Genomic DNA, 22,597 nt, shown 5'->3' on the forward strand with positions numbered 1-22,597 from the left:
GAAGATAATTGAATGAATGGAGTTAATAACATTTTTGTAACAAAATGAAATCAAATGAATTTTGAATTTGAACGGGCGATCGCGAGCTGCCGCCATTTGCAGCTCGCAAGCCGGCGCGAAATCCGTACGTTTGAAATTAATTAATTAATTATCTGAAGTCATTCCTCGGGGAATATTCAATATTTTTTATAATAGGTCTTTAAAATACTTATTGAAGATTAGTAGAAAAAATATAGGGCTGCCTCCAAAAATCTTGGACTTGTACTCAAGCTCTGGAGAATTTCCGTTAAAATTCTGTTTATTATTTAATGAAGAGTCAATGAATAAAAACGGCTGATCCATTTTTATCTCCGCGTCTTGATTTTTCTCTTGAGATTTCCTCTATTGAAATTACTATATTACTTAATCTTTTTACATTCAGATTTGAAATAAGAATTCGAGAATTCCAGGACAAATCGTTAGAATTCCCGAAAATTTCACACATATTTGGAATTTTCAAACAAATTGGTTTTTCTAGGTGTTAAAAAATCTATTGAATTTTGAATTGAAAATTGCGGGTCGATAGCTGCCGCCCTCTGGATTTCTCCGGCCAGTGGAAAATTCGCAGTTGCAAAATAATAGACCGCAAATTTTCGCGAAAAATCCCCGCCTCATTTTGAACCTCTAAAAACGTTAAAAAACCATGACGACGAAAAAATCTTGTTTTTAAATCGTCAAAAATGTTGTCCACCTTGAAAATTATACTATTTTCCTTTCTATAATGAAAAGGGCATCGGAGGAAGGGGAAAAGGTCTTGACTTCCGCGACGTGGGTCTCCTACAGCGCACGTGGAATAGATCGAATAGAGAGGGAAAGTCTATGCCTGAGCTTTTAGGGGTCAGGTCAGGGTCTGGTGATACCATTGATACCAATAATGGAGGAAAATTTTCGCGAAAAGTTACAGTAAACCACGAGAAAAAGTGACAGTTAGAGGGAAATTCTCACGAATTCTTCCGGTTTTAAACATTTTTCACAAAATTCATTAAATTTTTTCTATCGATCCACGAGCATTTCCTTCTCCACCCACACGTGGCTGATGCAATTTTTTAATTACTGAAATATTCGTGTGATAGTGAACGAAGTGAAATAGACGGTGTACCACTGGGAATTCGTTGAGGTGCTGAAGATGATGGGAATCAATACGTGTGTTGGTGAATTCAGTGCCACGTGTGGTCCCACGTCGGGAATCGACTTCCTGGAGTGATAAAAATGTGTCGTTGAATTTATCACGACGTTTACTCATTGAAATGTGTTTGGCGTCTGTTCTCCATTGCATTAAGGTAAAAAATCCAATTCTCCTATAAAAATATTTAATATTTTTAATATTTTTTGGGGATTTTATACGCGAAAAATTCATAATTAAATGAAATTAATAACTTTATAGCATATAATGATATTTGATCTATAATTTCAGTTTTTATTTATAATTGAATTTATTCTGACGATTGTTTATTGTATGATCTCGAGAATCGGGAAATCGAGAATCGACTTCCTGGAGTGATAACAATTTGTCATAAAATTTATGTTAATGTTTAGTAATCAAAATGTGTTGGACGCATGAAAATTGTGACTGACTCATTAATTGATTTTTCTCTTATTATATTTCTTATTTATGTATTTTCGTAATTTCAAAATGACTTTATTCATTTTTAATCATTTTGAAAATCCAGTTGTCATGGAAATGTACGAAAAAATCATTAGGGTATTGTTTTCTACAGTTACTTCGTCTAATCTATATTTATTTCGGTTTGTAATTAATTTTGCGGTTCGATCGATCTGGCCGGGCGGTCAATTGAGCCAATGCCCGTCAATTTGTTGTTAATTTTCTTCGGGATTTGATTGATAAGTCATTCGTATGCGCAATAAAGATTGATTGATTGGGAATGACACAGATATCGGAACTGCGACCTGTAAGATTCACTCTGGACTTTAAAACTGATGACCTCACTGATTTTTCGATTGTGGAATTCTTGAATTTATCCAAATCTTGAATTAAATAAACATACAAAATAGATATATATACTTTTGACTACATACTATATTTTTTCAAATGTATGCACCTTTTTTTCAAGTTAGAAAAATGTCAATTAACAATTCCCCAAAATAATTTTATGGATATCAATCATTATTATTTTGAAAAATCATTTTTATGAGTTGACTTGACCAACGGAAAAGGGATATTTCACGATATTTGGATTTTTTCAAAGGGAAAGATAAGAATTGAATGATGCTCTGAGTGATTGATCGAGGAGAACCAGTAAGATTAGTTGAAGAGTTAATACGAGTTGAAGCGTCGATCAGAGCTGAGGATATGCGTAGAAATCTAGTGACTTCAGTTGATATTCGCTCGGTGGTGGTGACGAACGTCGATTGTGCTTCACTCCATCCGAGCCTCGTGTAATTTAAGAATCAAGTTGAATTGTTTTCTCCCTCATTTCCTATCTTATTCCCATGTCGACTTTTTCGCCGGCTTTTTCCACCAATCTCTGGTTGGTAAATCCAAGATTTTTTTTATCAATCAGAAAAAATTGAACTGCCCAATTCAGTTTAGTATGTCAGTGGTGAAGTGGTGAAGATCAGCTCCAGATTATTATTTGTCTTCAAGAACAAGAGGTTGACAAAAGATACTTTTACTTCATCAACACATTTATTTCCTCAATTAATTGATTTGTTGATTTGATTTGTTTTATGATCTCATTCCTCGAATTTTCTGTGATCAATTTATTTTTAAGATTCAAATTATCAATTAGGGAGGACTGATCTTGCGATTGCATAACGAATTTGATTTGCGGGGAAAAATTAATTTTGGGGTTGAGTGAAAAATTTTATTGCTCATGGACTTCTCGTGTTGTTTTATTTTAATGAAATTTGTCTCAATTGGTAAATTACTCATTAATTGACTCGACCAGGACGGAGAGATGAGCGCAATATTTTTACACTGCAGATGACAATTTTGAGACTATCAAACAAACTTGTGATCTTTGAACCCGAGACATCAGAGATGATTATGTTCAATTTTCAATGGCGATTCATTCGAGTAAAAATGAGTCGAGTTGCTCAGATCCTTGGGTTTTTAGTTTTATTTTCTCTCGTCTAGTCACTGCCTCTGATTCTCTCAAAGTCCATAAGGACTTGAATCAGAGGAGAATGTGCAATTATTTTCTAACGAGAAAATGAAATTCAATCCAGGTCAATCGATTATTCTCTAAAATCCCTTGGTTTTCATTTCATCTCTAAGAAATTTACACGACAATTTAAAAATTTTCTAGTCTGCGAGAAATTAATACGATCTTTTAATGAATCTAATAGAAGTCCAACAGAATTTTCACTTGCAATGTTTTTTCAGAGCGAAAACGAAAAATAGAAGAGAAAAATCTTTTGCTTTATTTAGGAAATTATTCTGACAATTGTTGAGAGAAAAATTACTACAGACTATTTTTCGTAAAAATTCGAAACTTTAATTTCTCCCAGATTTTTTGCTTAGAGTTTATTTATTTGAATTTTAATCTTGACAGCCGTAACAATGCGATAGTCTAGTGGTTAAGGAATGGGACTAGTAAGTCCAGAGTTGCGGGTTCGATTCCTAACTACGGCAAAAAATAATAGATTTTTTTCACCGGTAATTAAGAAATCTTTGAAGTCTATGATCTACATAAAAAATGGATGTAATTGCAGGTATTGAACTGTCAAAGAAAGCTATAGTTAGACAGATAAGTTGATTAGATTTGACAACTGTCATCACTTTCTCCGAAGACTTCGCTCACAAGAATTGACCGGCAGTGACAATGCCACACCTTCCAGCAGTCTAAAAACTCATCACCAGTAAATAATCAGTAAAAATCATGACTGCCACGAGATACGTCGACACTAACGGAGAAGTGGGTACAAATGTTGGTTCAGACACAAGATGCGTCATTGAAAATCAGAGAGCCACTGGAGAAATGATGACGCGTGTCAAGGTGACACCAGTAGAAGAGAGACAAGACAATGACAACGCAGACGAAAGTGATCCTTTTATTGATAATAATCATCGTCAAATAGGTTCATTAAGTGGAGAATCAAAGAACATTTCGACGAATAAATTAGAGAGGAAGAAGGGACAGCTTGATGATGATGATGATCAGATGCCACCGGATGGTGGAGTCCGGGCGTGGATGATAATGCTCGGGAGTTTTACCATTAATGGAATTTTATTCAGTGTCATTAACTCTTATTCGCTGATTTTTCTCAAATTATCGGAAATTCTGAGGGACGCCGGGGAAACTGAGGTCTCGTCGAAGGCTTGTGAGTAATCTTCGTAGATTCAATAGATTTTCTTTTCTGGAGCCTCAACAGGAATTTTCCATTGTTTGTTTATGAAAATTATAAAATAAAATTATTTCCCGAAATTTCCAATGTAATTCACCTGCTGATTTAATTTAATGATTGAAATAATTGGAAAAAATTCACTTTGAATCATTTTATTTATCTTCATGGAATTATATTAAATCATGAATAATGAAAATTAACTACTTTACTTGAGGGAAGAACATATCAATTTTCATACCGGTCGGATAAATTGAAATTCGAGTACATTCCCTTGCACCCGCGATGCGATATTTAATACTCGAGTTCGCGAAAAATGACGACTGATTTCCTTTTCTCCTCCTTGCAAAGCCTAGAGCCCATAAATAAATAAATTAATTAATTAATAATACTGAAATTTACCATAACATCATCTAAAGAGATAAAAAAGATCGGGTTTATCCTCCCTTTCTCCGGGGGAATGGTAATCGCGAATAAAAATGTAATGAAATTGATAATTAGTGAAAAACTGTTATTGTTATCGCATTTATTGTTATTGTTGCAACGTCAGGGTAATTTTTTTTCTTTGCACAGGTCAATTGTAATCATCCTCGTGATATTCTCGTAACTCATTGCAATCGCGGTACTCAGACGATGCTGTAATTAAAAATGGCCATGAATCGTGGTATTGTGTAATTATCACCATAGTTTTTCCTCATTTGTTATCAGTGCGCGTAAATTGGTCAGTGAACCGTGATGATATGGGGTAAATTTTCTCGTATTGTTCCGTGGGAGATAGTGTTATATCGACGCCTCTGACCTGCCGCAAACCTTTTCTCCTGATTTCCTCGTGCAGTTGACAAAAATTTTTGTTAATAATAACGCGGCCTGCATAATCGTAGCGCAACATTTTTGTTTCGATATTTTATTTGAAATTGGGCGACGAGAGATTAATTTTTGAGAAATTTATTTTCTCTTAATTCTTCGATATTTGCGTAGATTCGGATTTTTATTTCTAGGCTGTTATTGTAATTTTGAAATAATTCGCGAAATGGTCATTACGATTATTTTAATTTCCGAGTGAGACAATTACATCAAGTGGATGAAAATACATTTCTTTTGTCAATTGAGTCAATAATGTAACTCATTAAGCAATCATTGTTGGAATCTACAGAGCAATTAGTATTACTTTGTCGGTAATAAGAGCGATAAGGGGCAAAAAGGGCAGAGGCCTGGTACTCGGAGAAGTCAATGGCATCAATCCTATTTCTATTAAAAATCTCTTTAAAAAGTTATTAACAATTATATTAAAAATACACATTATTTTCCAACGAAAGAAAAATGTTGGCTAAAAAATAATCGTCAATTAAATAACAATGAACATTCAATGAATTTTTCAAAAGCGAATTGTGCAAGGAAAAGTATAAACAATAATCGTTAATCCGTACTGTAGGTTTAAAAATTATTTCACCGTTTCTATAATTACAGAAAATTCTAATATATTTATTTCTATTAATAGAATTGTTTTTGATGACAGCACTGGTGGGATCGCTGACGATAGGAACGACATTTTTTCTGTCTCCCGTTGCTGGAATTCTCACTGATCGAATTGGAATTCAGATGACAACATTCATCGGCGGAGCACTAGCTTTCGGGGGAATGTTGCTCTCATCTATTTTTTCTACTAAAGTAATTATCATTTCATGAATGACAATTCATAGTTAAATTTATTCAAGTCCTGGAATTACATTTTTCCGTAATAATTACAACCGATTGTTCAGAAGCGTATCGCTAATTTATTAATGAAAATGTACCATGCGTAATGAGAGAGCAATTGTCCAATTGTTTTAATTGTTTAATTGTTTCAGGTGGAAATTTTGTACCTAACTTATGGCGTTATGTACGGGCTGGGGGCAAGTCTGGCTTATACACCGAGTTTAGTCATTTTGGGTCATTATTTCAAGCGTTATTTGGGACTCGTCAATGGTGTCGTCACAGCCGGAAGTTCTGTTTTTACAACAATTATGCCTTACTTAATGGGATCTCTCCTGAAACGATTTGGATTGGTTGGCACTCTGAGGGGATTGGCAGTTCTTACATCAGTCGTTATGATGTGTGCAATTCTCTTCAAACCAATACCCGGTAAACAATTACAATTGCAATTACAATTGCAATTACAATTGCACCCCAAAGCCTGTAATTTTTTCTTGTCAGTGAAAGTAACTGAAAATAAATAAATAATCTTTTTTAAATAATTTTTTCCTGAATTTTTCAGTGCCGAGCAAAGCAGCTCTCGCAGCTGAGTCTGGATTAAATCCAGAAAGCACTTTTCGCTCGAAGATGAAGACAGTAGTGAACACTTCCATCTGGAAGAGGAAGAAATACGTCGTCTGGGCCAGTGCAATTCCCCTGGCACTCTTCGGGTTGGAACAACTCGTAATAACACATGCCCATTGAATTCCCAGGAGTAATTACCGATTTTCTTTCAGGTATTTCGTGCCCTACGTCCACATCGCGAATTTCGTGAAGAGGGTTTTTGATAATGACGCCAATGAACGTCTTCCGATCATGTGCATTGGAATAACTTCCGGTATTGGTCGTCTCGTTTTTGGATACATTGCGGATTTGCCTCGAGTCAATAGAATATTATTACAACAAGTAAGTCGACATGATTAATTCATCATTATAACGCTTTCACTTTCATCAGATTTCTGGAGAAGATATCCGATAAAGTGACGAATAATTCTGAATTTTCTTATAAATAATCAATAAATGAATGACGAAATTTTAATATTTCAGATATCTTTCATCAGTATAGGCATCTTGACGATGCTTTTGCCACTGACACCCCCCTATTACCCCATTCTTCTTGTGATAACACTATTGATGGGATTGTTCGATGGATGTTTCATATCATTGCTCGGTCCAATTGCCTTCGATATCTGCGGAAGGGAAGGAGCAACTCAGGCCATTGGATTTCTCCTTGGCATGTGCTCCATTCCTTTGACTGTTGGTCCACCCATTGCAGGGCTATTATTCGATCATACTGGTAAAATATTTATAAGCCATAATAATATATACCAGAAAAAATCTTTCTAGTCCAGGAGATTTTTCATATAAATGTTGCAGTCTTTTTTTTAATAAGTGAAAAAATTTATCGAAATATTTCAGGATCTTACACTATACCTTTCGTTCTCGCTGGGATTCCCCCGATAATTGGAGCAGCTGCCATGTTTCTAGTGCGGTTTGTCGAGGAGTCTCCACAGGAATCACTCAAGAGTCATCCACCTGAAGAGTCCATCAATGCTGACGCTTGCCTCAATGGTTGGTACCCAAATAAATTAGGAATTGAATGGAATAAGTGAATTTTACGTCAAGGCGTTATTAATTGTTCAGTAATTCACGGTGAATTCTTGGGACTTCATTTTTTATTATATTCTCCAAATTTTTCGAATATCTCCCTCATAATCACTCCCTAGCTCTGAAATAATCTCAACAATTCGCTTGCTCCATTCAATTCTCAATTTAAATCCTCATGATGAAATAACGGTTGAGATTTTTTCTTGGTTTTCGCACAGCGACGATAAAAAATTGTGCTTTTTTGTTACCACGATGCTTTGTAGTTTGAGTCTCGGTATGGTGGTGGTTCAATGTGTGATTCACAGGGATAGAAAAGCCGGTGTGGAAATCGAATGGAGCTGGTGGACAGAGACAGGAAGGTAGGTCAACAAACAATCAGCAGTTATCAGCCACTGCACTTTGCAATTCTAAATGTCGATGGAATACCGAACGATCAGAGACATTCATGGACTGTCAAATCGCCTTCAGATGCTCCAATGAAATCCAGGGCAATGACTGTGGATGCATTACGAACTCTGAGAGTGTTCCATTGCTAATTAGTGCGAGATTGATCGAATGATTGAGAGCACATGAGATTGGAGCAATAGACTGATATTTTTTTTCTGACAATGCATTTATTTTTATTTTCTAATAAAACGTTTTTTTTTATCTCCCTTGTTGCTTTAGTGTCACTTTTCTGCTGGATTGAGAAAAGCTTTGATCTTTCTCCTCTTCTATGCATGAGCTAATTTTATGTGATATGGATAATTCAGATGAGAAAGATAATATTTTTTAATGACTGGAAAAGTCACTTTATTCTGAGAGCTTTCAAAATTTTAATAGAAAAAAAAATCCGGGGAAAGTAGTGGACAGAATCGTTTTACATTTTTTAATAATAATAATCATTAACCATTTTTTCATGAAGCCGTTGTGGTCTTTCTTGATTTCGGTGGAAATGTTCTCTGAATAAATGAAATTCGTAGAGTTCTGGAATCTAGTGACTTTTTTTGAAAGAAGAAATTATTTTCTCAGCACCTTTTCGATTTACTCTTTCGTTTGAATAAACTTCTACCAATTCTGAAATGCTTGCAATTTTTTTGTTCGCCTCTCCCTCCCTCAACGGTTAATTTCCCTCTGCGAGAGTGAAAAATCGAGAATTTTGGAATTTCTAGGAGGAAACGAGCTCGGCCATTTGAGGATTAATGGAACCACCCCTGCATCACCTCAGACGAATGAGGATACTTAAATATCACGAAGAAAAGCCTATGTTTAAACAAAATCTGCCATTTTTATTATCTTTTATCATTCGCTCAAAGCCATCGACGAGTTCATTTGGATGAAGGACTATTTAACTGAGTAAAAAAAGTACAAATGACAGATCATGACTTGTCTGTTACGAAAATTCCGACAGATCATCACATATTTTTTCATCCGTGTTCATATTTTTTAGATGATCTTTAGCCGCAATATACCTCTGGAGACGTCGATTGAACGGAAAAATTGTGAATGAATTACTCTCTGAATGAGAATTGTTAATTGAGCGTTCTGTCAATAATTTCTCATCTCTTTCCCGTGAATTACTCATTCCCGGATATATATTTACTATTGAAAAGAACTTTGTATTTCACTCATCCATTAAATCAAAGTACTCTAGTTCTGAGAGATAGCGATAGAATATTTTACGCAAGTGCTACAGAAGTACTTAAAAAATTCTGTAGTTGAGGGAAACAAAAAAGTTTGAGCAGTTGAATGAATGAATTATTGATGATGTTGAATAGAATAATTTTATCACTTTAATTTTCCAAGTGCGCTGATGATGGCGATATAGAATTAATGCATTTGTTGTAGAAAAACGCATCGGTCGTCCGCTCAATATGATCAGAAATAATTGCAATTAATGTTAATAAGAGATTTATCACGAGTTATTCTAGAGACGAATTTAAGTCCGTTGTAATTTCGAGAAATTATGTCGAAGATGGAGAAAGTAAGTCAATAAAATTCCTATCAAATTTATTATAATTCATTTGTTAATCAATTTCAGTCCCTTTCTTCCATTATTACTATCACCTCGATTATTTAAACGAAGTTTAATTATTTAGTTCGATTTACTGTTCCATTAAGTTAAACCGATCACTCGATATTTTCACCGCGAAAAAATTCAAAAATTCCGCGGGAAATTTCATTGTTTTTGAAATTCCGAAAATCTTGAAAAATCAATTGATTGAGTATTATTTATATGAAAAATGTATTTGATGAATGAAATTCATAACAACATATTCAATATTGTCTTCACGTGTGCTTTTCCATTCTATAATTAAAATACATAACCAATACACTGAGTTCAATGTTTAAAAAATGTTATAATATAATTGTTATATTATGTTGGAATAATATTTAAAAAAAAATTAACTTTCCCTATTTTTTTTATAATTTTCGCTGGTGGTTTTTTTTGTTCAGGGGTGAAGTGGAAAATAAAATTTTTTCCCCGAGTGGTTGCGTCGTGTGTAGATCAGGCGTCGGGACGCCGCCGTCGCGAGGCACCGGTTAGAATCGCGCCAGTAGTTGCGCTCAGTTGTTCACGGAGAGTTACGAAAGTATCGCACCAGCTCTCAACAATCTCCCACTTTTTCAAAACAACTTGTTTATTTTTATCACCAATTCCTGGTTTCACCCCCCAACCAGTATTTTTCTACAAAACACCTACGCGACTAAACCAAATCGATTAAATCTCGAAAAATTGAACCCTGAGTTTCGAAATATCAGGGGAATAATTAAAATTTTATTTTCATTCCCTCGGACACGTGATAAATTATTTTTGTCCTCTTCATGTAAAAAAAAAATGGACTAGTGCAGAAGACACGCGTTGACGTCGAAACATTCAGCGAGAACGTAAGGAATAAGAGATTTTTTTTCTTCTTTGGGATTATCTGGAAATGATAAGAGGCATCTGCAATTTTTATTTTAATTCAGAGTTGTGAAATGTGAATGGAAAAATTGAAAGGTGTTTTGCGGAATGAGTGTTATGTATAATGAGTAGTAAATTTCGGCTTTCACCGTTGTCATCATCCTCGTGCTCTTCGTCATCGTCATTGTCTTCGAAACGTGAAATTACCGTCAGGAGGAAGTCGAGTCGTCTGAATTCCTTATCATCGAGTCAGAACAGCTGTGGGGATCAGGACTCTGTCAGTGTTAAAGTCAAGAAAGAACAACCGGAGGATGAGATAAAAGTAAGATTCACTCATTTAAAAATAAAATCTCTTTTTCCACTTGCATTACGATTAATCCAACAGATTTTACTTCAATTATCCGAATAACAAATCAACATGTTAATTAAAATAATCAATGAATAACGGAAGAATCATCTGATTCCATTAATTCATTCATAATAAAAAAAACTGAAATTTCAAATTGAAGTGCGAAAGGATGAGGTGGGATAAATCAAATTTACTACTCATTTCGATTATCGATCAATTTTTATTCGTTATTTAACAAAAAAATAAAATACTCCACTTGCAAAGAATAATGAACGGATTTATTTAATCGGTGGGTTTTCCGGAAATTCCTCGAAATCTCAAAGAGATATCGAAATTTTCATAATAACCTTTCTTGTACCTCTTTTTTCACTCTACAAAATACATTCTGAAGAAAATTCGCTATCTATAATAGGTAAAGAGATATTTCTCGGAAACTAAATTGGAACACTAGTAAACTAAACTTATCAATCAATTATCCATAGAAAAATTTTACTAAAATCATTAACATTCTCTTGATCAAAATTAAATGTCGCAGCCAATTACAATTATTCCCTGTTCATTGTTTCTAAATAAACAATTCTGCAGTGACCAAATAAAAATTACCAGCTCGCTTTACAAACAGATATCGATACAAATTCGAGATTCTACGAGAGATCGATAAATTCTAGTCAATCCTTTTTCGCAGATCTGACTCCTCTCTACGAAAGAATTGCAACGAGAAATTGTCCTAGGGTCCATAAATTTCTAGAAATTCCCCAGAACCAGTAATTTCCCTTGAATAAACCATTCCCCGAATCACAGAGAATTCAACAATAAAAAAAAATGATCTTTCTCTCATTGAAACAAATCACAAAAACTGGTTAATCAAGTTAAAAGGAGGAAACGATTACCCGGGCACTCCCAAGTGAAAATATCGTGGTATTCCCTTCATGTAATCGGTATCTATTTTCATTCTCGCAAAAATAACCGAACAAAGCCCATGTATTACCCGATGAGAAAAAAAATAACGAAGAGTCTAGTAAATAGGAGTCGTCTTTAGTTTCGGCATTGAACAATGTATATATATATAATATAGTATCGGTATGAGGATAGTTTAGCTTTCGATGGAGGCAAAACCAGGCAAAAGAGGGAACGTATAAAAGATAAATAAGATGGTGCAGGTTGTAGGTATATTTATATATCTTGGCTATATATCGTATTACATCTCCTTCGCCTGATTTATTCGGAATCATAATAGGCTGAAATGCGATACCAGAACGGCTCGCTTCACATCATTATACCTTTTGTCTTGTGTGATCACCTGAGAGCATTCGGTTTCTTATGGGGTTTACATGTGTGGGGAAATCCCCAGAGATTGTAAATCATCGGGTGTACATTATAAATTTACTGGTATGTTGTCAAGTAATTATGGAAATTATTATTTCATTTTACTAAAGGGAATTTATATTTTTATCGTCAATCTTCTATTTTCTGTTTATCTCTTTTTTCTAAAACATTTCTATTAAACATTCCTCCAAAATTCCTCTGTAATCATAAATTATAATTATAATATTATTATTATTATTATGTTGTGGAATTTCTATTGTTTAAAATTTTAATGGAAATTTCGCAATTTGGGAATTGGAATTTTGTAATTGTTATAGCAATTGGGGAAGTTATGAATTTGTTGTGAAATTTTGGGGAATTTTTCGAGTGAAATCATTTCTTTAATCGTTTTAAAAAAATTTTAAAGTTGGATATCCTTAATGCTTGAAGACGAAAAGGTCCGAAGGGTAGGGGGTGTTCTATTCCGGTCTCAGCCGTCTGTTTATTTAAAACCTCGGGCACGTGCTCCTAGAGTCCATCTGAATCTCTCACACATACGCATATATTCATCATCCGAATAGTGAACCCACTGATATTAATCATTCACCAAATCATCTAATAATCGATCAACCCATTAATCGATCTGGGAATCGATGGGGCCGCAAATTTCGTCACTCGTGCCAGTTAAAAATTCAAAATCTCTTTGAATTCGAAAATGAAATTTAGTTTAATCAGTTGAGATAATTTTCAATAATTTCTATGCGTTCATTGAAAATTCGGTGGAATGAATTGATTAATTTAAATTAATTATTTATTCTCGAATTTTATAGGAATTTTTTTCTGCGATGTTTTTTCGGATTTTGGAATTATTCAGTTTTTTTTTAATGTACACTCGAACGGTTTTGTTGTTATGGAATAAAAATGGAGAGGGAGTTCTGGGGATTTGAGAAACAATCCCCAGGATATATGAGAAATGGCGGGTGGGCGAAGGTAACCGTCAAGTACATGATTAATTGCTGGTAAAAATGTCAGATGTTATTCTTCGATAAAAACATCTCCGGGGGTTAAAATGCTATTCTTTTCGTTTCCGTCTATTGAAGGCAATCATTAAATTTTTTTAATGATTCCCTCCTGGTAATTGTACCACATACAATTTAAACGTACACGATAATCAGCCCTCGGGTTATTTTCGCGTGCAACTGAACTTTTGCAAACTCTGAGTTAAAAGAGAAAAGGGGAAGTGGGGCTTTCGTTTTCGGGGGTAAATGAACGGTGAGTTACACCCGCAATGCAGCCTTTGATTACACCTTTATTACCCGAGATAAAACTTACAAAATTCCATTACAAGATCATTAAAAAATAACCCGTACTTTGCACGTATGAAAATAATCAACAAAACCGCGATTTTACAAAAATGTTGATTGAAAGGTTCAGAATTTTAATTCCACTTCATTCTATTTACGACTTGAAATTGAAATTCAATTCTCAATATCTAGAACAATCACAAGAAAATATTCATTAAAAAAAAAAACTATGGTAATAGGAAAAGGAAATGTAAATAAAAAAAAATAAAAAAATATTCACCGGGAAAAACTTGATTTTTTGTACAATTATTATTGTATATAATTGTTAATGGTAATGAATTTATTGAAATTTCCCACCACTTTGTTTTTAAAAAATCCTGAAGCTTTCAATTCCACCGAGAAACAGTAATTTCTAGTAAAAAAATGATTTTTACGTCAACATCAAACTTTCACGAATAAATCACGAAAATTTTCCATCCGAGAGAAACCAGAAACGATTTCTCTGTATGTCATGACATTTAATTGATATTTATTCCAAATTTATGTATTCATGCATAACATTTCATGCCCCTACCCTCCCTATATTTATGTTTAAAAAAATGATACCTATAACAATAACATCCCTAATTACCAATCTATCAAAATATTCATTACTCCCATGAAACCCGCGCAAAAAAAAAACTCCGACCCGGAAAATTATGCGGCAAAATATGTTGACACTTTCCATAGCATCTGGATTTCTGAAAAAGGGACTAATCTTGAAAGAGTGTACCCGGGTGGATAAGTTCAGTTACAACCGTGGGGTATCATCTGACAACGGGCGTAAATCAGTAATTCAAGGCGTTGCAAATGATCCTTTGGCAAGACCATCCTCACCGATTATACCGAGATAGAGGGCATATTCACCGTCAGTACATACACAAACGCGTATGCAAGAGAGTAATGTACACCTCCTATCCTCTTTCCTTGTGGCCCTTCTTCATTTACCCCCCAACACTCTTCTACGTGTCAGTGATATGGCTATCGTTATGGGGGATGTTATATTCTGTGTTGGTTTCTCTGTACATGTGTAATACGATATCACACAGCCACCTTGCATGCCACGTTAGTCGTTGACGTCACGCTTCGCTACGTTAAGTATATATTTACATGTGCCTAGGTAAGGTGATCATCCCCCTCCCCCCCCATTTCCCCCCGTACCCCGTGTCCCCCCCACTGTCACCCCCCACTCAACCCTTTCACCGCTCACCCCGTCCACCCCTCGCGAAAAGATATTGTATTATGTAGTAACAATAGATTGTTATTATTTTTTTTATATGTTATATTATGTCGTGTATGATATATTCTGGGGGGTGCGATTGTAATTTTTTTTTTTATTAACGATTGGATATTCAATTCAACACCTGGAAAATTAGGATGAAAACTTTTCAATCAGATGAAAACGACGTTTACCCGTGTGCTGGGGGTAATTCAATAACCCCGTGTTGAATTACTTCTCAGTTTCTCCTATTCAGTTCAATGTGGCATGAAATATATCTCGGGAAAACGTAAACAGGTTCTGAAAAATATCTGTTTACTCCTATGAATTTGTGATTGCGTCGGTTTTGGAATGGCCGGGGAGCTCGTCAATTTTCACTCCTTTCGATTTTTTAGGTCAATTTGATTTTTGGGTTCTTTTGAAAATTAGGATGGCGGAAGAAATATGGAATTCATTTATTGGCGGAGTGTATTTGTATTGGATAATTTCATTATTAAATAAATACGTTTTGATAAGTTCGTGGGATTTTTTATTTATTGAATTTTTGAATTTCAATTGCATTTACTGACCCTTTTTAATTGATATTGAATGAACAATTGTTTTCAATGAAAATTCAGGTGCAAAAATGTCTGAAATTTGCTATAACGTAAAATAAATTTAAAAACCATCCCCAGATAAATAATAACTTTTACAAATGAAGTTCATTAATGAATTAATTCGCGTAATTTGATTGAGCAGAAATTTTTTAGTGTCCGCGTGACTGTGAATTTTTGAATAAATTGTTTAGGATTGATGAATATCGTGATCTTTCGCTTTGTAACTCAGTCCTTGGACTAATGGATTGATCCATGTTCCACGGGATATCACAAATCCCTCCCCGCATACCCCTCGAATGAATATCCATTACGTTTATATGTACATGTATCAGTTTCCCCGTCGATGAAAGCTACTCCGTTTAAATTTAATTCGGATAGAATTGAATGAATGGATTGACCAGGATTGATGAACCATTAAAACTCGCGGGTGAAAATTAACGAACTTTTCCATCGTAACCAGAGCCCTTTTCCCGGGATTCCCTTTTTGTTATCTTATCCTCTATTTTTGCAAAAATTAATACATTTCCCGCATACCAAATTACATTGAATTTTAATTGCAAACGGTAGATTTACCAGAAATCGAGAGATTTTTGGGGATTTATTCAACATTTTTTTAATAACGAATTCCCCAATAATTCCACCGAAGTTCTGATAAATCCTAAAAAAATATGAAAAATACTCAGATCTCTATGGAGTAATTGCGATAAAATTTCAGTATTGACAATTTTTTTCCTGAATTCATAAACTCAATAATTTCCCATCGCTCCCCATTTTTCAATTTCTTTTCAATCAACTGAAATAGTCAATAACGCAGGCATTCCGTTTAGTAAAATGAAATGTTTGCAAGCGATCGTTAAATGGAATGATTCGTATCGGTTTCTCCGGGTGGAGTGTCACCTGATATTCTAGGGACTCTAACGATTCTCGTTACCTCGTAAATTCAGGGATAATTGACGTACAAAGGAGATTCATCAGAATTGAAATGGAATAGGTTAAATATTGATATATCAATTGCTTGTTACCAGGAGTATGCAGCGAACGCAATGAGTGAACTTCTGGGTTGGTATGGCTATGAAAAAGTTGACAGTGGCTGCACCCGGGGCCTGAACCTGGACCACTTCGCCTCGAGTAGTCCCAAGTACCACCTCAATGCCCCAACCCGATTAGTCCCCGCCAAGGTCACATCACCCGGTATACCCCGGAAAAGTCTTTCAAGGTCACCCCCATCGAGGACCTCAAGGTCATCGCCGAGTATTTCCGTGGTGTCCTACAAGGAGAATGTCCTGTCCCAGGCATCTCCACCCTCATCCCTCAGGACAGCACCAGCCAGTCCGAGAATCATCGAGAACAGCGACTCGGCATCTGACACACCTGGTAATTACTATTCTCATCCCTTCAAGGTCAAATATCCGGTAGTTACGTATTACGTGTGACAAATCCGATTTTCGGTGAAAATCCTTTTTCTTACCCAAAGGTCAGGCCCAGGCGGTGGGCGATTTAAAAATATATTTTATATATTTTATATATTTTATATATTCCAAGAAAATTGTTATGATATATTCAGCCTTCTTTGACAGGCTTAATATTTTTAAGGGGGCAAATATATTAAAAATCAACGGTTAATTGATAAAAGACTCGAATTTTGGGAGATACCTGTTTAATTGATTGTTATAAAATAAAATAGGATAATTTCAAAATAATTAAAAAAAAATGAATAAAAATAATGTTCAAAAATAGAAGATAATTGCCAATCTATGCACATTACATAATAATTTGAACATAATAACCCGATCGAGCGTTGACAATGGGAAAACCTACGAATGGAGTTGGCGTACACCCATAGAAATTTCCCAACAACTTTTAAATTTCCGTTTGCCAAAACTATTGGCGGTGCTTTGCCTTGGAAAAGCCCTAAGTTCTTGCAGCCGATCCTCGGATACTTGGAAAGCCACGAAGTGCTCAAGTAGAATACCACCATCTTGAGCCTCGAAAGGTCTTCGGTGTAACCGCAACTGAAGGACCGCATCTATTAAACTTTGCGGAAACTTGCGGAGCGATAATTAGCGACAACCTGTTATTTAACACCTGACATTCTCCCCCTTTGCTAATTGCCCGGTGATGAGCATTTGAAAATATTCAAAGAGGACGATTGAATTACAGAGGGTGCATTTTGGAGTAAGTCATTATTGCACGACAAAGTGAACTAAATTCGGAAACATCGAGGAGAGATTTATTTTTGGACGGAATACTCTGGTTCTGTTTCTTCACATATTTAATGAACTCAAAGGTTGAAAACTCTCTACTATACGTGTCCATCACGGCTGTCTGCACTCCTTGCATTCTCTTGGCTGTTTTGACACTCATTCTCATGGAAAAATGTCTGAATAATTCCAAAAATGCAGATTCTATATATTCCCGCAATATATAGAATATTAAATACATCCTACTTCACTGTCATAATTTATACCACCAATAATAATAATAATAATAATAATAATAATAATAATAATAATAATAATAATAATAATAATAATAATAATAATAAAGTATATATTGAAATATATATTTTCGTTATGTAAAATGACAAATGGGGTACCCTTTGGATTTGTGTGGAGGTATTTCTTGGTGGACCGAGACGTTCCTCTCGATCGCGCGCTTTTTTTTTCTTCATAATAACAGCTGGCTCGTCACCCCGCGAAAAAAAATAGACGTTGAATTTATTTTGGGTGGAAAAAGGGTACACTGTCCGGCTCATTTATCTTTCGTTGACATGTACCAGCAGAGTGAACGAACAGCCACGGAATAGGATAGCAACGGCCAGGTACCAGAGCTTGAAATCCTAGAAGCTTCCGTTGCGAAATGGTTCGGATGAGCAAAAGGTAATCCTTCCATACCCACCCCCTCCAACCCGTGATGTAGCACTTCGTATCAGAAAAGAGAAGTGGAGGTTTGAGAATGTAACTATAATTATTCGACGGCTTGTGACATTGGAGACCGCTGCCTCGTGTTTTTAGTGGATGGACAGCCGTGCAAAAATTGTCGACAACATTCGAGAACGAAATTCAAATCCACAGGGAAAAATACAACTTCGACATCCATTTTTCGAGATTTTTCGATCACTCGAGTCGTCCCATCAATTGTCTACTGTAATTACATTATCATTTTTTACTTTAAACGTTTTAAAAATATAAAAATCTATATCTCGGTTATAATTTTTGGATTATATTCTTCACCGTGGGGATTTTATTTGAAAAAACAACTACCCCATAATCCAAGAGGCTTCCACAATTTGACGGGAATTAATTACATTCTCAATTACTGGAATTCCATTTCCAGCTGTAATGACGCACCACTATCGTCATGATTACAAACAAATGCATGATGAAATATGGATTTTTGCTGCGTGGGTGGAGGAGGTGGTGGTCCATCAAGCAACTTGATACATTGCAACTGGATGACGGTTGAATTTCATCCTGAATACAGCTCGTCTCCATTTCTCTCCAGTATTTTCAGCGATTCATTCCATCCGCACAAACATTATGCGTGTTTTGACTTTTGCACAGATTGTTGATGCCCCACTTGTTTATTAATGTTTATTAATTTTTTTTTTAGCGTGGGACAATATCATCACCAGTCACATCCACTCTACTTCGCTATCCAATTTTCTAATTTACTGACTCGAATCGCGATTATAATGAACATTCCAAAAAATTATATCACTCAATGCCTAATTGACGATTTAATTACATTGACTAATGGGTTAATTGGGGAATTAGATATTCAGACATTTTTTTTCATGATTTTTCCAATTTTTTCATTCACTCTTGGTAAATTTAGTAATGTTCTGGAGAAGCTACAATTTTCAATTTTAATTTATTTTAATTGTTTAGATACAAAAATGTCCATCAGTATTGAAAATTAAAAATAATATAAATACGAGAATGTATACCGTGACCTATAAAAAATGGAAATTGATATTCATGTATTTTTCACGCAGAAATATCATTTCCACGATTCTCATTAATTAATCCTCCACGTAACATTAATTCCATAATGATCCATTCGCAGGTACTTCATGTTCGCACAAAATTAAAGAGTGATTTTTAATTGGAGGTGATATGCATAATACGTGATTCAATGGAAAATAATGGCGGTATTCAGTAAATGATTGTTCAGTTAATTTTTCTCATGAAATCGAGTATTTTTTTTTTCCTTTCCTACCTAATCAAATTTGCCATCTTCTACGGCTCCACCCATGGTATCATGGAGATATCACGAAAATATCCGTGAATTGATTTGGAGAGAGCTTCATATGAAATACGAGTCAAAATTGCGCGGTGCTGAAAAAATATTCAGTAGTACATGAAATTCGATAATAAACATTAACTTCATGGGATTCATCCATTGGTGGAAGTACATTCCTTGAAATTCGAGATATTTATCGATTATATCGAAGACCTAATGAAAAATAATTAATTTGACCCCATTAATTGAAAATTAAAAACTGAATTAAAGTGAAAACATAGGAAATTAAACTTGATAAAGTTCAATCAATAAAGATGAGTGAATAATTTAGTTTACAGACAATTCGTAATATTGGATAGTATAGATGAATGTCGAATTGTTGATTTGCATATATTTTTATTTCAGATAGTTCGACGTGTTCGTGGTGTGGACGTGCTGGTGGTGCCTGGGAACCGGGTTCAGCTGGTTCAATGTCATTTGGTGTTATAAACAATTCAGGTCGTTTCTGCAGTGAAGCGTGCTTCGCAGCAGGCAGACGTGCTGCATTCAAAAGAGCCAGAACTTGCGACTGGTGCAGGCACGTCAGACATTCCGTCAGTTACGTTGACTTTCAGGTAAATATTCTCCACAAATATCCACCAGGGATAAATGAAAAAATGTCTATTGCAAAATTCAAATTCGAATTGTCTCTCAGGATTTTTTCTGCTCAAATTATTATGCAATTTAAAAAATAATAATAATCATCATGATTTTTCACTCGAGTTATCATTCGTCATGTGATATAATCTCAAAGAAGATTTTACGTGAAATGTTATGCGTAAATAATTGATTAATTAAAGTGTTCCGTCATTTGCAGGACGGAGAGAGTCAGCTTCAGTTCTGCAGCGACAAATGCCTAAATCAGTACAAAATGAATATTTTCTGTCACGAAACGCAGACACATTTAGCGCTGCATGGGATAAGCACATCATCGCCATCGGCTTCATCGACGAATCCATCGAACTTGGGTGGTTTGATAACGCCAGAGCTGTGGCTCCGAGACTGTCGATCTCCACCACCGACCCCAGAGGATCCCGACGAAGATCCATTAATAGTCGACGACGAGCCTCACGATCCCGAGGAGGCAGCCCTGACAGTGACAGGACTGGTAGATCAGGAGATGTCATCACCGACGATCGACGTGGAAGAAGCGACAGTTGAGGAAGCGATAAAGGAATCCCTGAAGGAGGAAGAGGACAGGAGATTACAATGTCGAAAGAACGAGTGCTCATCGAAGCCCAAAGATCCGGAGGACAGCGATGAACAATTGGAGCCAAAACCCAGCAGTCCGAAGGACTCGAGAAAGCCAAAGCCCCAGGAGAACTGTATTCACCTGAAGGACATGAGAAAATTGCTGTCGAAAGGGAGGCAGATGACCCCAAAGCCCAGGAAGTGGCTGGGTGATTCCATTCAACTGGAGTCTCACATCCCCAGGTCCACCCCTGACCTCCAGAATCATCAAAACACAAGAAATTATACTCCCCATCCTCAGAATTACCGTCAGCAGATAATGGGGATGATGGGGCCACCCCTCCACTCGTATCACCCTGGGTTACCGCAGATTAATGCACCGCAGACAGGACTTCTGCCTCCTGTCACCGTTCTAGTCCCCTATCCCATACCTATACCCATTCCCATACCCATACCCATACCAATTCCACTGTTTGGCAAGTATTTTCAGCCTCAGAATGATAAGGATGATACGAGATGTGAGGGCAATGAGGCATCCGCGGAGAGCCCTCAGGATCTATCGAAGCATCGGAAGTTCGAGGACTGCAAGAATTCGGAAGAAAATTTGAGGACTGATGAATCTGGCGGAAGTATTGTGGCTAGTTCTTCTAGTCTTGATGGCGTGGGGAAGGAGAAAATAGTCAGTTTGAGGAGACCTTTGAGGAAGAGACGGCGACTCTCGGGGGCACATCCTGACGATGTCGAGGGGAGAATCAAGAGGAGGAGCAAAATAAATGTGTAAACTCTGGGGACGGCCTCGATTATTCGGTCATAAAAAGGAAAATTTTATAAACTTCAGATGGAATCGTAATATAATTCTTAGAGGAACGCTAGGTTTTTCTGATAAATTTTTTCTATTTGTATTGTTCAGGTGACAGCGCAATTCTATGTGAATGGAATCTTTCGATGCAGAAAATCTCTTCACAAGAATGTCAATTAAGCTCTGAAAAGATGAGTGAAAAATGATACGGGTCACGTTCATATGTTTTGAATGCCTATTATGTTTTAATGTTTCTTCCATGTGGGACGCAGAATGCCATCGATTCACTCCCGACACATCTGCGCAAGTGCCTGCGCACGTGACACATGCGCATTCCGTTGTTTTCATTTGGAGGTGAATGCGATAAGAACCGAAAATTTTGAATTTTCGAAGAGAATCGACAGCCATTTAATGAACTCACACGTGAGAAAAAATTAATAGAAAATCCCAGAGTTTTTTGTAAGAATTTCGAAATTTATGGGTTGCAGGTCGTCTTAAGAAATTAATTTTGATTTACCAAGTGTTCAAGTAATTTCGTCTTGTTTAAATGCTGGATGACGTTATTAGTGAGGATTTGGCAATGATTTTATTGTCACTGAAGCTTTACTCGATAGTTCACTGTTAATTAGTGATTAATGTTGATTATATTTGATGATTTTTACGTACCGAGTGATATGTAGATCAATTGATTTCTTCATTGTTGCATTGTTAGGTGCCTAATACGATAATTGTTTTTACACTTGGTTAAAAGATCGTTAAGATTTATGTTATTCGTCGTCTTTGTTTTTGTATATATTTATATGTGATTATTTGTGAAAGGTACGTTGAAATGAAACTTGTACAAAATAATTTTGAAACGGAATTCAATGATTTAAACGAGTCGTTTATGATGACCATAAAAATGAATCAGATCTTCATGAATTTTGTGGTATAAAAAAATATAA

General features: G+C 35.7%; 2 protein-coding genes across 8 annotated transcripts; both read left to right on the plus strand.

Moving 5' to 3' along the window:
* Nucleotides 1–861: 861 nt before the first annotated feature.
* On the plus strand, nt 862–9,203 carry kar (monocarboxylate transporter 10-like protein kar). 6 transcript variants are annotated; one of them, XM_011301660.1, is made up of 10 exons: nt 2,315–2,652; nt 3,715–4,323; nt 5,861–6,012; nt 6,192–6,465; nt 6,599–6,746; nt 6,813–6,981; nt 7,123–7,372; nt 7,495–7,647; nt 7,989–8,042; nt 8,835–9,203. In XM_011301660.1, exons 2-10 carry the CDS (start codon nt 3,882–3,884, stop codon nt 8,906–8,908), a joined length of 1,716 nt encoding a protein of 571 aa, XP_011299962.1. In that variant the 5' UTR covers nt 2,315–2,652; nt 3,715–3,881; the 3' UTR covers nt 8,909–9,203. The 6 variants fall into 6 exon arrangements, with proteins under 6 accessions (XP_011299961.1, XP_011299962.1, XP_011299963.1 ...); XM_011301659.1 differs by lacking the exons at nt 2,315–2,652; nt 8,835–9,203 and adding an exon at nt 862–1,319 and having other exon boundaries at nt 7,989–8,336; XM_011301661.1 differs by lacking the exon at nt 7,989–8,042 and having other exon boundaries at nt 2,316–2,652.
* Nucleotides 9,204–10,247: 1,044 nt separating this feature from the next.
* Sobp (Sine oculis-binding protein) lies at nt 10,248–22,509 on the plus strand. Of its 2 annotated transcripts, XM_011301665.1 has the most exons (5): nt 10,248–10,551; nt 10,633–10,889; nt 16,405–16,753; nt 20,030–20,238; nt 20,481–22,509. In XM_011301665.1, the coding sequence occupies exons 2-5, from the start codon at nt 10,692–10,694 to the stop codon at nt 21,633–21,635; spliced, it is 1,911 nt and encodes a 636-aa protein (XP_011299967.1). In that variant the 5' UTR covers nt 10,248–10,551; nt 10,633–10,691; the 3' UTR covers nt 21,636–22,509. The 2 variants fall into 2 exon arrangements, with proteins under 2 accessions (XP_011299967.1, XP_011299966.1); XM_011301664.1 differs by having other exon boundaries at nt 10,248–10,889.
* The last annotated feature ends 88 nt before the right edge of the window (nt 22,510–22,597 follow it).

Source organism: Fopius arisanus, unplaced genomic scaffold (genome assembly GCF_000806365.1).
Source record: "Fopius arisanus strain USDA-PBARC FA_bdor unplaced genomic scaffold, ASM80636v1 scaffold00024, whole genome shotgun sequence".
Classification (NCBI taxonomy): domain Eukaryota; kingdom Metazoa; phylum Arthropoda; class Insecta; order Hymenoptera; family Braconidae; genus Fopius; species Fopius arisanus.